Source organism: Calliopsis andreniformis, unplaced genomic scaffold (assembly GCF_051401765.1).
Source record: "Calliopsis andreniformis isolate RMS-2024a unplaced genomic scaffold, iyCalAndr_principal scaffold0325, whole genome shotgun sequence".
Lineage (NCBI taxonomy): Eukaryota > Metazoa > Arthropoda > Insecta > Hymenoptera > Andrenidae > Calliopsis > Calliopsis andreniformis.
Genome location: NW_027480734.1, coordinates 144814 through 161208, shown reverse-complemented (window position 1 = coordinate 161208; position 16395 = coordinate 144814). Strand labels below are relative to the sequence as shown.

The following is a 16395-nucleotide window of genomic DNA, read 5'->3' as shown; positions in this document are numbered from 1 at the left end:
GCCTCCCGCTTCAGGGGTGGACAAGAAAAACAAGAAATATCGAGCACAGTGAAAGTCACCAGTGGGGATCAAATTAAGTAAAAGGGGTGGGAAGGGAAGCAAGAAGAGGATACTTAACAAAATAGGAAATAGGGAAGTGAGTAAGAGGGGAATGGGAAAGTGGGGAAAAGGTTGCACATAAAATAAAAGAAGATGGCAGGGGAACTACGAGTAGGTGGACGAATGATTATGAATGAGAAATATTAATAGTGATATCAATAGGAATAATAACAAAAACAATAACAATAGTAATGATAATAGTAATAAGTATAAAACGGAGAAAGAATGAACATGAATAATGAATCTTATTCTTATTCTTTGTAGGGAACGCAAGTTGCCGAAGAAGCAGGAAACGGAAGAAAGTCAGCAAGACATGGACAACAAGGATTTAGGTAGGAGTGTGGAATTGAATAGGGGGGAGAACACAGAGAGGGGGGAAGACGTGGACGTGCAGGTGGTAATAAATAGGAGAACTAGGCATAGGTTCACGCGTATGCTGGCCATACTGATGGCGAAGGATAGGGAAGAAACTTTTAACGCTATCTGGAAAAATGAGGGGGTTAGAGAAGAACTAAAGAAAAAGGGGATACAAATGGACACAACGAAAGAGGACAAAGAGGACAAGGGGACCCAAACTCAGGAGGAAAGGGAGCCGAGGAGTACAAGGGAGGGAGAGTCGCAGACGGAGGGAAATGACAAGAAAGAGGGAAGGAGAGGAAACAAGGAAGGAGAGAAAGTAGGGAAGGAAGAAGAAATAGAGACGAACAAGGGAAGAGGGGGAACAGGCGAAGAAGGGAAGGAAAAGAGAAAGGGGAATAGGGCAAGCTTTTCGGGAAAGTTTGATAGAACATGGGAAAAAGCAAGTAGGGCTTGGGAAAGGAAGTTGAAAAGGGATAGGGAAGAAAAAGCAGAACAGAGGGACACGAGGAAGGAAGGGAAACAAGAAGAGGTTATAGATATAACGAGCCCGAAAACCTCGGGGTCTGAACTTTCGCAACTTTCGGTGACCGAAAGGGTGAGGAGAGAAATGGAGAAACTGGAAGAATTAAATACAGGGAGAAGAAACGGGAAACCTAGAATCGTTAAGATAGAAAAGGTAGTGGCAACGGGGAGTAAGGGATCAAGAGGAAAGCAGGGGGAGGGGAGCAAAGAAAATCTTATTAATAGAATAGTAGGGAAGGAGGATGCGTGGATAGACGCGAGGAAGACAGATCAGAAAAAGACGGAGGAGGTAAAGAGAGGTAGGGAACAGGGGAAAGTAGAATTAGATATAAAATGGGAACTAAGAAGGATAGGAAGTACGAAGAGGGAACAAGAAGAAAAAGTGAAAAGGTGGTTAGAGGGCAGAGAGGAAGGAACACAGATAGGAGGAAGACAGGAAGGAAGGGATGTAAGAAAGGTAGGAATAAATAAGGAAGAGGAGGAGAAGACAGAAAATGGAGAGGGAACAATGGAAATAGAGGTACTAAAGAAAAGATATCCGCAGGTACAGTTTGTGAATAAGAGGAAAAGGTTGGTGAGTGAGGGCCAAGGAATAGGGGGAAAGAGGAAGAAAGAGGAGGGAAAAGGAAGAGAGAAGGTTATGAGCACAAAGGGGAAAGAAGGGGAGGAGGAGGAGAAAGGAACTGTCAAGAGGAACCGAATAGGCGAGAATATAGAGGACAGAAGAAGGGAGGAGAGAAGGGAGAAGGTAAAGAAAAGATTGAAAGATCTGTTCGGGGATAGTGACAAGGAGGAAATATAAAAGGGAAGATCTTGGTCTTCCTCTTCTCACTAGGTAATAGGCGTTCCCTTCTTCCAGATAGCATAACTAGAATATCATAGGACATAAGATTACTTAATACTAAGGAAGTTACAGTGTGGAATGAATGAACGAATGAAAGTAATAATTGTAAGGTATGAGAGGGAAGGGTGAAGGAGTGAATGTAATAAGAATTATGAAATCACATACGGGAATTGCTTGCTCCCCCTGGTCAATCAAAGGCTCCTACGTAATAGTCTGTTTATTTATTTCATTAAAGGAATGGAGAGAATCCTGGAAGAGGGCGAGGACTTCACTATTGAAGGAGAGTTTCTTCGACGAGGAAGTGGAATTCGACATAGAAGATCCAGAGGAGGGAGGCAACAAAACGGAAGGGAAGGAGGCGAAATCGGGAAAGGAGGAAACTAAGGAGGAAACATTTAAAAAGCCTATTGTACGAGAAATCAAAGTACTAGGGGAACAACCAGGTACGACGAAGCAGGCAGATATCAGGGAGCTGCTGGTGGGGAAAATTAAATGCCCACCAATACAACAGAAGGTAAAAGGAATAGGAAGGGGATATGGGAAGAGTGAGAAGACAGCGGGAAAACCGGAACAAACGGGGAGCGGGAAAAGGGAAATGAAGGAGATAGCGGAATGGGGGAACTTAGGGATAAAAGAAAAAAGAATTAAGGAGGAAATAGTTTTTGTATTTGAGGATGATATCCGGGAGAAGGAGGATAACAAGAAAAAGGAGATAGATTGGGAAGCAGAGAGAAGAAAGGTGATAGACGTGAGGGAGGATAATGACAGGAAAAGGGTGCAAGGAGGAGCGAGAGGGAAGGCAGGAGGAATAGAAGGAGTAAACAGGAAAGAGGTGAAAGGAAAAGAGGAAGAGAAGATGGATAAAGTAGCGGGAGCAGAGGGAAGCAGGGGGGATGCAGAAGACAAGGGTAAAAGTAAGAAGGAGGACGGCGAGAAGAATAAGGAAGAAAAGGGTAAAGTAGGGGAAAAGGAACGACCAAGAAATGCAAAAGAGGAGGAGAGATTAAGAAGAACGAAATTCTGCATCGTAGCGGAAGATTATCCACGATATAAGTTAGGCAGGGCTGAAATGGACGGGATTATTTCGGCGTTTGTACTAAGGTGTCTAGAGACGGACGAGAGAACGTACATCACCCGGATAGGATTAATGAACGGGGGTATATTGGTCGACGCGAAGGGAACGAAAACAAGGGAGGTGTATGAGGCAAATAAGGAAGCAATAGAGAAGATATGGGGGGGGGGGGGGGGGGGGGGAATTAGGATAGAAGATCATGACATCCTGAAGAAAAGGATACGAATTATTGCATCGGTGGGACTTCAGGGAATTCAAGCGGAGGATCTTCCAAGGCTGCTTAGACACGATCACCGACAAATAAGGGTAGCGGATTGGCAGCTGCTAAAGAAGGGTCCCACCCTGAGTAGGGGCAGAGATAGCTGCTTCGAGGTGGGACCCCGCACCTATAGATATCTGAAACAAAGGGAGATGAGGTTGCCAATAGGGGGGGGGGGGGGGGGGGCAGTAAAGTTACCTTTACTCTACTACAATTTTTGAAATAAGGGAAGCAAAGCATTGTAAAGTAGGGTTAAGAAAAAGAGCAAACAATAAGTAAGGAAATGTACAAATAGGCATAAGGTATTAATAAAATAAATAAGTAATAACAAACAAATAAAAGTTATGATTAATAACCTACGCTGGGGAAATAGGAAAGGGGGGATAGGAAAAGGAGCAAACATTGAGGGGAGAAGAGGGAGGAAAGGGAAATCGGCATACGAAGGTAAGGAAATCAGGCGCAATAATGAAAGAAGTTTTTGTTGCAGAGTCCGTTAATTATGTCCCTCAGATTTGTCCAAATAAATCTGCACCACAGTGAGGCCGAATCAGCAGCATTGGCAAAGACCATGGCCAGGGACAAAATTGACGTGGCGCTAATTCAGGAACCATGGACAGCACATGGAGGAATAAGAGGGCTAAGACTAGTAGGCAGAATTTGGGCATTAAACAACAAACAGGCGCGAGCATGTATCCTAACGAGGAAAGGTTTGGAAGTGGGTACGGTAAGACAGTATAATGCTAGAGATTTTGCGGTGATAAGTGTAGGAATCAAGGATGGAGAGGAACAGGAGGACAAAATGATTTATATAATGTCGGTATACGCACCGTGGAATAAAAGGAGAAAAGACTGGGGTCGGCGGTTCAGAGGTTCATGGAATTTGCACAGGACAAGGGAGTGGAGGTGTTAATAGGAGGAGACATGAACGCTAAGCATAAGAGATGGGGGAGTACGATGACGGATACAAAAGGTGAGGAACTAATGGAGTTCATTTTAGCGAACGGGCTGGTGATGCTAAACAGAGGAAATAGGCACACCTTCGAGACAGTAACCAGGAAGGAAGTGTTGGACGTGACAATGTGCTCCCAGAGCCTAGCGGGCAAACTGAAAGGTTGGAGAGTAAGCAACGACATCTCATTCTCGGACCATAAGTACATCAGGTTCGAAGTGGATGCTGGACAGCAACAGGAAGCACAGATGGGGAGAAATCCAAGGGCTACGAATTGGAAAAGGTACGGAGAGATGATAAAGGCGCATAAACATAAGTTTCCTTCTAGATATGGGACAGAAGAAGAGCTCAATGGAGCGGTAAATAAACTGACACAAATACATGGGAAGATTCGACGGAAGAAATTGAATCAAAAAATAAGGTAAAAATACCATGGTGGAACAGGACTTTGGAAAAGGAACAGAAGGAAATCATGAGAAGGATAAAGACAGCAAAAAGGAAAGGTGGGGTAGCGAGATGGGAAGAAGTAAGGGAATTAACGAGAATTTTCAAAAGAAAGGTAATTGTGGCTAAGCGGGAATCATGGAAGGAGTTTTGCGCAGGAATCAAAGGAGTTTCGGAGGCAACAAGACTCAGCAAAATGTTAGGTAGTGGAGTAAGAGAACAACTTGGGGCTCTAAGGAAAGAGGATGGGACTTACACGGAGACAAACGAGGAAAGTCTAAGCATGCTATTGAAGGAACACTTTCCAGGCTTCAGTGGAGTCCCACTGGAGACAGACGAAGGCACGAGCATGGAAGGAACACTGAATGTGATCCAGAGGCCAGGATGGAAAATAGCCAACAAAATAGTTAGGCCGGACAGAGTGGAATTGGCGGTTGAATCATTCCTCCCATACAAAACACCAGGGGTGGATGGGATCTACCCGAAAATGATAAAGGTAGCAATGCCACACATCAAGGAATTCGTGGTGAAGATAATGCGAGCCAGCCTCGCACTAGGAATTATACCACAGCTGTGGAAGGTAACTAGGGTAACCTTCATACCCAAACCGGGGAAAACAGACTATGCGGTGGCTAAGGCATTCAGGCCAATTAGTCTGACGTCATTTTTACTAAAAATGTTGGAGAGGCTAGTAGACAGATATATGAAAGAGGTGACTTTGACAGCGAAACCTCTACATAGTAAGCAGCATGCTTTCAGGATAGGGCACTCAGTGGAGGTGGCCTTGCACAATCTGGTAGGAGGAATAGAGGAGGCTATGAGGAAGAAATTTCTCACAATAGCAAGCTTCTTGGATATTGAGGGGGCGTTTACCCAAACGTCAACGGAATTAATAGTCAACTCGTTAAGAGAATTTGGCGAAAATGAGTATGTTATCCGGTGGATTAACAATATGTTAACCATGAGGGAGTTACAAACCTCGAAAGGGGAAACAATCACGAAGGGATTCGTGAACAGAGGCTGCCCTCAAGGGGGAATCCTGTCATCCCTGTTATGGTGTGTGGCAGTGGACAAACTCCTACACGATCTGGAAAGGGTCGGTGTAGTGGTACTAGCTTATGCTGATGACGTAACCTTCCTGGCAACAGGAAGGAACGAAACGATTGCAATATACAAAGCAAGGAAGGCGCTACTAGCACTGGAGGAATGGTCTGATAGAACGGGATTGTCGGTAAATCCCACAAAAATGGAAATGATACTGTTTACAAGGAGGATAAACAGGCCAATTATCACGGAGCTCAGATACAAAGGGCAGATATTGGAATTCAGCAGAGAGGTAAAGTATCTAGGAATCTGGCTGAACGACAGGTTAACATGGAGGAAGCATGTTTTTAAGCAAATTAACTAAGCCAAGGCCAATCTGGCAATGTTGGGAAGAGTGGTGGGACCTACATGGGGACTCACGCCACAAACAACGAAATGGCTATACGAGGCAATTGTACTTCCAAGATTAACATTTGGAAGTATAATTTGGTGAGAAACGGCGAACATGCGGACGGTAAAAGAAAGGCTGGACGGACTACAGGGTCTAGCGCTGAAGAGGATATTGGGAACCCTGAGTACGACACCTACAAGGGCAGCGGAAATAGTGACAGGGATGGAACCCCTGGATATTAAGATCAAAGCAATCGCTATGAAAACAGCGCATAGACTGATAACATGGACAGTCTGGAAGGAGAGGAACTATGGGCATAGCACGTTACTAAAAACCGAGGGAAACGATCACATTAGGGAATTAGTGAGTATGAGACAGGATAATCAGATCCTGAGGTTCATGTTCCACACAAAATGTCAGGTACAGATTGGAGTCAGATCAAAAAAGGGGACTACAGAGAATAGCTGGAAGGACTACCATCAAGTCTGGTTCACGGACGGATCAAGAAAGGAAGGTATTACAGCGGCGGCCTGGACCAACGACGAAGGAACGGGTAAGGGAATTATACAGCTAGGAAGACTGGCAACAGTATTTCAAGCAGAGGTACTGGCCATACAGGCCTGTGCGGAGATGCTCATAGAGAGGGACATCAGGAACAGGAAAATAGCTATATGCTCGGACAGCCAAGCAGCTTTGAAGACGCTTTGTAAACAAGCTCATAAGTCCATATCAGTTATGGAATGTAAGATCAAATTGAACGAGCTGGCAGAGAAAGTGAACAGGATAACTCTGATTTGGGTACCTGGACACGAGGGGATAAAAGGGAATGAAATGGCGGATAAGTTGGCGAACCAGGGATCGGACGAGGTCCCGATAGGAATGGAACCTTATTTGCCGATGTCGGTGTTGACGATAAAAACAGCGATCAAGCAATGGACCCTGGAGGAAAGGAAGAGGAAATGGCAGGAAACAGAGAGATGCAGAGAAGCGAAGGAAATGCTAGGTGAAGAACCAAGATACAAATACGCAAAGAATCTGGTAGCAATGGACAGAGGGAAGTGTAGACTGCTCTCCAGACTACTGACGGGACACGCTCAGTTGAAATTACATCTGGCCAGGATGAAACAGCAAGAGGACAGAATGTGCAGTTTCTGCGAGGAAGAAGAGGAAAGCAGTGCTCACGTGATCTGCAAATGCCCTAGATTAATGAACGCACGTAAAAAGTATCTGGGAAAATATTTTCTAGAAACGCAGGAGGTAGGACAAATAAAATTGGAAAGAATAGTAAGGTATATAATGAAGGTTGACCCGTGGAAACATCCGGGTTAACCTTCAAAAGATAGGAACAGAACGGAGAGTCCAGGGAGGTGGGGATCCATGACAAATATGGGTCCACACTGACGGAAGATCATCCGAACGGATGATAGGATCAGAAGGATCCTGGAGGGACTCACGGGTGGGGGCGAGGTCGGGGCCCCCATCAGGATTTGCATAGATACGAACTAACATAATGATTATGGTTTTCAGCGACAGGAGCTGTGGAAGGAAAAGCAGAGGGATGGAAAGAGGCTACGAGACAGACAGAAGGAAGAGGACGACAAGAATGTAAAAGAGGAAACAGGCAAGGAAGGAAGAAAAAGGGAATAACATACCAGTCAGTAAAGGAAGAAAGGAGGATTAGTTTGTTCACAGGGGCACGCAGGAGAAAAGGAAACGAGCGGAACGAAGGGAACAGGGCAAAGGGAAAAGGAGGCACAGGCGGGAGCAAAGGATGGAGAAGAGGTCAGGAGAAAAAAGGGGACAAAAAGAGGAAGGAAGAATAGAAGCAACGAAGAGACAGCAAAAAAAAAAAAAAGGGGAATAGATGTAAACAAGCGGATACATGTAAATAAAGCCGGACCAAGCAGAGAAATCTGCCTACCACGAAGAAAGCAAATTATCGCTATGTATAAAGGTCAATAAAGAATGGGGAAGGGAGGGGAAAGAAGTGTTTTCTTAAAAAAAAAAAAGAGAGAAAAAGAGAGAGAGAAAGAGTAAAAGTAAGAAGCCAAAGGAGGATTTGAAAAAAAAAAAACAAAGTAAAAGTACTAATGTGATAGATGGGAAGTTTGATTTCAGGACAAGGATCAGGAGGGCAGGGATCAAGGCCAAGAGGAGAGGGAATTCAACGGAAGAATTGGAACGGGACGAGAAGAGGAACAGGAAAGGGGATTAATTTGTGGAAAAAACCGGATTAATCCCTAAGGTAGGAAAACCATCGGAGAGTCCAACTGGGTGGTGGACTTCGTGCATCGAAGGCCTTCACTAAGTTTAGGCCATCCGCAAGGATGGTAGGGTCAGGGGACCCTGGGGGGACTCACGGGCGGGGGCGAGGTCGGGGCCCCCGTCGTAACAACAAAAGAAAAAAAAAAAAAAACAGTAAATAGGTAAGATGCGGGTGGAGGGGAAAAAGGAAGAAGAAGAAGGAGGTAAAAATAATAGACTAAACAGAGATGATTACAAGTATTTTTGTGATCTTGCAGCTTGGAGAAGACGAGGGGATGAAAAGGAAAGCCGAGAGGGATCCGGAAGACAGGAGAGGAATGCGGAAGAGATAAGAGGAGAAGGAGGCAAACAGAGAGGAAGGACCTGCTAGCAGGGGCGGGGAACGAGATCTGGACAAGCAGGACGAACAAATTGAATAATGTACAAATAACAAGTATACACAAAAAAAAAAAAAAAAAAAGAGAGAGAAGAAAATTTCCCTTCTATCATATAAGTATACAAGTATAAGCATAAAATAACATAGGATAAGGAGCCTGAGAAAGGCTAAAATGTATTGTAAATTAAATAAGGTAATAATGAATAGAGAAGGAAAATTGTAAGCTTAAATTTAACAGGGCCGGGAGGGCGGGTTAAATTTTAGAATTTTAAATTTTAGAAGTTTAAGTTTAAGAAGGTTAAGTCCTAAGAATGAGTATATAAATTGTAAATGTAAAAGAAACGAAGGAAGAGAGAGAGGCTACTCCTTTCTTCCTTTAGGGTAAATAAATGAACTGCATTTCACGAACACAACGCATGAGTGAAGAATCTTTACCATTAAGTATGGATGTAAGCAAGACATGAACACATTAGACAAGCATGAAGAACAGGAATAACTCTAGGGGAACGGAAGACGTGACAAGTAGGAGGAGAAGGAAGTAAGTCGTGTATGGTAAGATAGAATGAGAGTATGGAAATATGTAATAAGGAATATAAACATACATAATAGTAATAAGCGATACGAATGAATGAGATAAGGAAATGGATGTAGCGTCGATAGACGACGGAAAGTTATGCTTTATAGAACGAGAAAGACAGAAGGAATAAGATATAACAACGCGAGTATGTAGGATAAAATGTAACATATTTGCGGACAGATCATTCTTGTAGGAAATAAGGAAGAAATAAAGAAGCATAAAAGTAATACCAAGAACATAAGACTACCCAATGATTCCAGTATACCCTGATAAATTGAAAAGAAAAAAAAAAAAGAAAGGAAGGAAAACATATATATATAATATATGAAATATATAATTAGAGAAAAAAAAAAGAAGAAAAAGAAACAAAATAAATAATAATGTATCTGAACGACGAGAATGAAGAGATGCATAGCAGGGGGATGGAGGGGATATCCGTGAAAATCCATAGACGAAACCGACGAGTCATAAGAAATGACAAAGGGAGTAGTCTAATGTTTCCGTTTCATAATCGAGATAGTCTAACTTCATAGCGAACCTTGTATGGCAGAGCATAGATATTAGACGACTCTCGACTCCTGCGAATCGCCTGCTTCATAGTTCCCTGTAACGGGTGAAACATAGGAGCAGGGGAGGCTCCAAAAATCTTCCAAGGAATCCGCACCCTTGAAGTCCGTCCTCATCCCACCACACGTTATGCATCTTATGCACGAGAAACGAGAACGACGAACTGTTCAGCAGGGAGTCCGACTCGAAACACCTGTCCGCAAGGATATGGGGATCTAAGACATGCCTTCCTGAAAGACGGAAGAAGTACAGAGGCCGGAGAAGGGAAGGTTCACACCCTATCTCAGCGCTGTAACGACCTACTTCATGAGCTGCGAAATTTTGAGATCAGAGGTCTCCGATGATTGGTAGGTAGGTAGGGAAAAGGGAGGGGGCTAGAGCATAAGGGATAAAATCACGCGAGGGGAAGGAAGGTGATGCTGGGTGGGGGTGGCGATACCGGGGGAAAGGGGATCTTAGAATTGAGCAAACGATGCAAGGGAAGGGAGGGGGGGAGCTTTCTGCGTCTCTAGGTACAAGGGAGGGTGGAACAGCTGGGGAAGAAGAGACGCGTCAAACACACTGATGAAACTGATGTTGTCGATAGTTCGATCGACAGACGCACGAGTCGATGTATCGATGAGACAACTTCGGCGAAACTCAGCTGGCTCGACAACGGAGAGGGTTGGGGGGAAGATTAGCCAGGGGGCAGGTACCAGGATAGCTGGTCCTAGGTCGCGCGTGGGGAACTTGCATCAGGGTTAGCGGAGACCTCACGATCAGGGATAAATTCGCAGCGATTCGACGATGAGAAAGTCGAGATCGGATTCCTTCGCAGGAATCTTCGCGTCGGAGGAGTCATATGGCCCAACGTCATATACCACGTAGCTACGATTAGGGAGGAATCATGGCACGGCTCCGATGAAGACGTACCTCCGGCCGATGGCACACCCTGCATAGGCTGGGGCCAGTAAAGCAGGGGTGATCCGGAAGCTGGGGAACGAGGGTAGGAACGGGTTATTCGCCACCTCGAAGTCGGACGTACCAAGTCTGATCGTGGCCTGGGAGTCACACCGGTGACCACTCCCCCCGTTACAGATTCGCATAAAACGCATAAAACGCATAGGTCTGGGTTAGGTCTGGGGACTTTAGGACTGGAAGGGTCTTCCTGGTACTCAGTTGTTCGTTGTACTCACCATGGTGCTTCGACGAATTGGGTGCCGGGTCGAAAACCCCGATGGAACTGATGTTCTCCTATATCCGGGTGGTTAGCAGGTTCCCTGTAGGATGCTCACCTGAGGACTCCATCTTCTGGCTTTGGCTGGGTGGATGCTGGTCTTGGGCGTTCTCCCTGGGGCCCACCGGGTGGACTGGACTCGTAGAGTGCACTCAGCCCGGTGAGCCTGGGGGTGAGCCGCCCACGGCTGGTATCTGTCTGGTCTCTGCTGGTCGATGGCGTTCCGAGGGTGTTTCCTATGGGTACTTACCTGTGACACTTACCTGGTGCGGAGAACTTCGGTGAAGTTGGGGGCCCAACTGGTCCGAATCCTCTCACTCCACCTCCTCGTGGTGGTCCCTGGGTTTCTGTTGTGGGTTATCCGGCTTGTGGTCCTGGTCCTGGGTCCTCTGGGTCCTGGTCCTGGTCCTCTGGTCGGTGATGCCTGCAACAGAAAGCGAACGGGGTGAGGGGTAAACGCCTAAAGCCAAGGTCCTTAGCGGGTGCCGAAGGCTGCATGGCCGGGGTGGCGTAAAAGAGCCCGGCTACAAGCCTGCTATCATTCACACGCGCGCACACTCACAACCACACACGTGCACTCACACACTTATACACCTTACATCAAACTCACATCATTCACTCGCGCGCCGCCCCCACACACACACACACCACACGCACACATCGGTCCCCGCCTGGGTGGCCCGCAGCCGCTGGTGGCTGCGGGGCCCCAGTTTAAGGGAGCGATGTACACAAACACACACACACACACACACACACACACACACACACACACGCGCGCGCACGCACGCACGCACGCACGCACGCACGCACGCACGCACGCACGCACCACATCCTAAACGTTGCGGAGGAACTAGAATACAACCTAATACTATTAGATAGGAACGTACAATTGTAATCAAAATGCGAGGACGCATTTTCTTTCACCCCGGGAGGAATCTCACGGGCCGAGCGAAGTAACAAAATAAACCAAACGAAAAGCTAACGTTAGAAGCGACGCAAACGCGACCAACCAAACGTACGCCGAACGCAAAAGCCAAAGTTGGGAATCTCATGGTCCAAGTAAACACGATGAGCCAAACGAAAAGCCGACGCGAGGAAGCGATAAGAAAGAGTATAAAGAGGGGGGCAGGCGAACGCGAGAGTTAGTCCTGAGTTAGACTCTGGTGGTTTTCACGTCAAAATCATTGTCAATAATTGTAACGTCAATTGTGAACGAATAAAACTTTCTCTTCTCGAAACTTCGTGTGTAACAAATTAAAGGATCAGATGTTAAAAATGAAACCTGTAATAAGACTAACTGATTATAAATATGAATCCTCTGGATCTAGTTCAGCGCCTGGAACACCGACCGAAAGGCATGCTACTGAAGATAAATATAAACAAGATAAACCTAAGCTACATTATACAAAGGAGAGTGTTACAATAAAAAGCGATGGGGCAAAACTTGCGAAGAAGATAAAACCTATTAATGATGGCTCTTTCTCGGAGTATGTGGAAGGGGCGATAAATGAAGAGGATGAAATACTAAAAGATTCTAAGAAATTATTAAATACGCTAAGAGAAATGAAAAGAGTGTGTAGAGAACTGGCACCAAAATTCTTTAACTACATGGGTAGAACGGAACAGGAGAAATTTAAGCAATTGATGCAATACCAGACTGACAGTAGGATGTTAACTAAGAACCTGATTGTTAGACGCAAACTAGAGTATACTCAGAGAAAGATTGAACTGGAACACCCAGTAATGAGGATAAATCAGATGACCCACATATCACCTAATATGAAGGAAAGCTGGTATGCTACAACCAGCACACAGACATGTAATGAAGATGGCGATTCTGAAAGTGAGCCTGTGCATATAGATAAGAGTAGAAAAGCTAGGAGAGGCCCGACAATAATCGAGGATAAAATTATAAGAACACTTCCAATTAACATTAAAATGGGAGCGAAGAGAAAAGAGATTAGCCCACCTACGGGAAATGTAATTAAGAGACAAAAAGACAGGGACCATATGAAAAGAGCAGAAATTGACTTGGACACTGACATGGAGGAGTGGAGAGAAAAGGAATATAGGAAAAAGGAAAAGAATAGAAGAGATGAGTACGAATGGATAGATGAGGAAAACAAGGATAGGGAAAGAGATAGAAGGGTAGAGGATAAAAGAGGATATACTGAAAAAGAAGAAAGTGATGGATATTTAGATCTAAAGGAAGAGGACAATAGAGGATTTTCGGGATATGCACACAGAGGTATAAGGAATAGGGATAGTGTAAGAGAGATAGTAGGCCAAAGGAATAGATTAAAGGAAAATGAAGAATACATTGAAAGAAGGAACAGAAGAGTGCAGAGTAGAGGAGAAGAAAATAGCCAAGAAACACAGAGGAAGAGAGGAAGGGTGCAAGGAGAAGGGTTAAATAGTGATACAAATACAAACACATCGACAGTAGCTTCCAGATTTGAAATCGGGCATAAATGAATACCCGAGGGAGATAGATACTGAGATGAGCACCAATAGCAAACAAACATATAGGAGGATGCCTATTAAAACTGACGCGATCTTGGTTAAAGTAGAAAAGGGACGCACATATGCTGACCTGTTTAAGGATATTGCACTAAAAGCGAAAGATAAACTTGTGAATCTGAGTAAAGTACGTAAAGCAAGAAACGGTGATTTGGTACTGGAATTAAATAAAGACGGAAATACTGAACATGTGCGAACAATAATTAGAGAAGCTATAGGAGAAAGTGTCAGTACTAGAACACTACAAGAAAGAATGGATATCGAACTTCGAAATCTAGACCCGATAATAGAGAAAGACGAGATTATTGCAGAACTTAAGAATAAATATAAAGATATTAACAAAGATGAGATGTGTGTAAAGGCCCTAAGGATGACATTAAATGGAAATAGAATAGCTGTAATCGAAGCAGCAAAAAGATATAGTTCCTTTATGAAAGAAACTGACAGAATTAAGGTAGGTTTTGTATACACTAATATTAAAATTGTTCCTAAGATAATACGTTGTTTTAAGTGTCAGGAGCTAGGCCATACGAGCTATAACTGTAGAAAAAATGAAAACGCTTGCCGTAAATGTGGAAGCAAAAACCACTAAATTAAAGATTGTGACAGTAATATATTAAATTGTATAATCTGCCAAAGAAGAGGTATACCACCAGAAAAACGGGACCATGTTGCGGGTGCGATTAGATACCCGATCTACAGAGAACTACTGAGAACCGAAAGAATTAGAAATGGCTACTAGAAACAAAATGAATGGACAAGATGAGATATTAACTGAAGATGCAAAACAAAATAGGAGGTCGATAAAAATTCTACAAATTAATTTAAATAGATGTAATTTGGCTCAAGACCTGCTTAAACAAAAAGTACTTGAAGAAAAAATTGACGTCGTAATGATTTCGGAACTGTATAGACCGGAAAATAATTGGCTGATTGATAAATCGGGTAAATGTGCTATATGGAATACTGAAATAAATGGTCTAACTGTAAATGATGAAGACACTATAAACGGTGACGGTTATGTAGGTACTAAGATTAAAGATACAGTTATGATAAGTGTGTATATATCCCCTAATATATTAATAGATAATTATATAAGTGTAATAGAAAATATTGTGAAGATAAGAAAAGAATATAGAGGTAGATTTGTTCTCGCCGGTGATTTTAATGCAAAATCAGCCGCCTGGGGCTCTAAGACTACTAATAATCGCGGGAATATCCTACTCGACGCTAATGAAGAAATGCAATTAGTACCGGTCATCACAGAAGGTGGACACACTTTTGAAAGGAATAACAGGGTCTCGAAAATAGATATTATGAGTTGTGATAGTAAGACTTATAGAGAAATTATCTACAGTAATGTTTTGAACCAGGATTCGGCCTCTGATCATAGATATGTCCTGCACATAATAACTTGTGGAAAAAATTTGAAAAGAAATAAAGTATTATTCAGACCATGGAATGTTAAAACGCTAAATGAAGAAAAATTTGATGAAATAATGAATACTTACCTTAATAGTATGGTAGAAATTAAAGATGATAACCCTGCGATTCCCTATGAATGTGTTGGAGAATATTTGCGTGCGGTCTACGTAGCTTGTGATGGATCTATGAAAAAGAAAAATATAAGTGAAAATAGAAGGAAGCCAAATGAATGGTGGAACGATAAGATTAAAACTCTAAGAGCCGAAATGAATAAGAAGCGTAGACTTTTCCAGAGAGCTAGGAGGAAAAATAGAAATGATGCTAATGAATTAGAAAAGCAATATAAAGAGACGAGAAAAATGTTAAAGTATAAGATATGGGATAGTAAAGTAGAATGTTGGAAAAAGACCTGTGACACATTAGATGATAATATTTGGGGAAAACCTTATAAAAGTATTATTAATAAAATTAAGTGTAAGTTACCTTGTCCCATAATCAGAGAAGAAAAAGCGCGTGCAATAATACGTTGCTTGTTCCCTGGAAATGAAGATGAGCTGAAAGACCTGAAACAGAAAAAAGAAAGATTAGATGAGAAGATGAATGACGAAGAAAATTATATTTACTTTATGGATGAGCTGGCTACAAACGATGAGGTCATCCGGGAGGCGAAGCTGCTGAAGAAGAATAAGGCTCCTGGTCTTGACGGCATCCCTCCCTCGATGGTTAGATGGCTGGCTGAAAAGAAAGAAGGTGTTAATATTAGAAAATTAATTAACGGATGTTTAATAAAAGGTAAAATCCCTAACAGCTGGAAAATGCAGAGACTTGTCTTGATTAGGAAAGCTGGTAAGACCCGGACATGGATGATGCATACCGTCCACTATGCATCATTGATGCCTGGGCCAAGCTGATGGAATACACTATAAAAGGAAAATTAATGAAGGAACTCGGTGATAAACCTTTCAACGAAAATCAATTTGGATTTACGGTCGGAAAATCTACGCTTGATGCTTTAGAAAGAGTAAAAGTCTTAACACAAACCGCGAATATTAAGCAAAATTACGCCATGCTAATTACCATCGATATTAAAAACGCATTTAATAGTCTAAAATGGGGAAAGATTATAGAGGCTTTAGAAAATAGAGGAATCCAGGTATATTTACTAAGAATACTTACGGACTATTTTATAGATAGGAGTATAAAATATGCTAGCTCTGATGGCTGGATAGAAGAAAAAGTGTATATGGGAGTACCCCAAGGGTCGGTTTTGGTCCCAATTTTGTGGAATGTTACATATGATGGTCTCTTGAGTATGAACGTGAAGAAGGACACTTACCTTACAGGTTATGCTGATGATGCGGGAATCCTGGTGATGGCTCGAACGATTGCGGACCTGAAAGAAAAAATTAAGTATACTATGGTAGAAATTCAAAAATGGACTAGAAAATACGGTTTGACTATTGCA

The 16395-nt window shown here is 43.2% G+C and overlaps 2 protein-coding genes across 2 annotated transcripts; both read left to right on the top strand.

The window, feature by feature from the left end:
* Positions 1-6098: 6098 nt before the first annotated feature.
* Positions 6099-7408, top strand: LOC143187807 (uncharacterized). The gene is made up of 2 exons (XM_076392009.1): positions 6099-7286; positions 7328-7408. The coding sequence occupies exons 1-2, from the start codon at positions 6099-6101 to the stop codon at positions 7406-7408; spliced, it is 1269 nt and encodes a 422-aa protein (XP_076248124.1).
* A 6846-nt stretch (positions 7409-14254) lies between these two features.
* LOC143187806 (uncharacterized) lies at positions 14255-15841 on the top strand. Its single transcript, XM_076392008.1, has one exon. It carries the CDS (start codon positions 14255-14257, stop codon positions 15839-15841), a length of 1587 nt encoding a protein of 528 aa, XP_076248123.1.
* Positions 15842-16395: the final 554 nt, after the last annotated feature.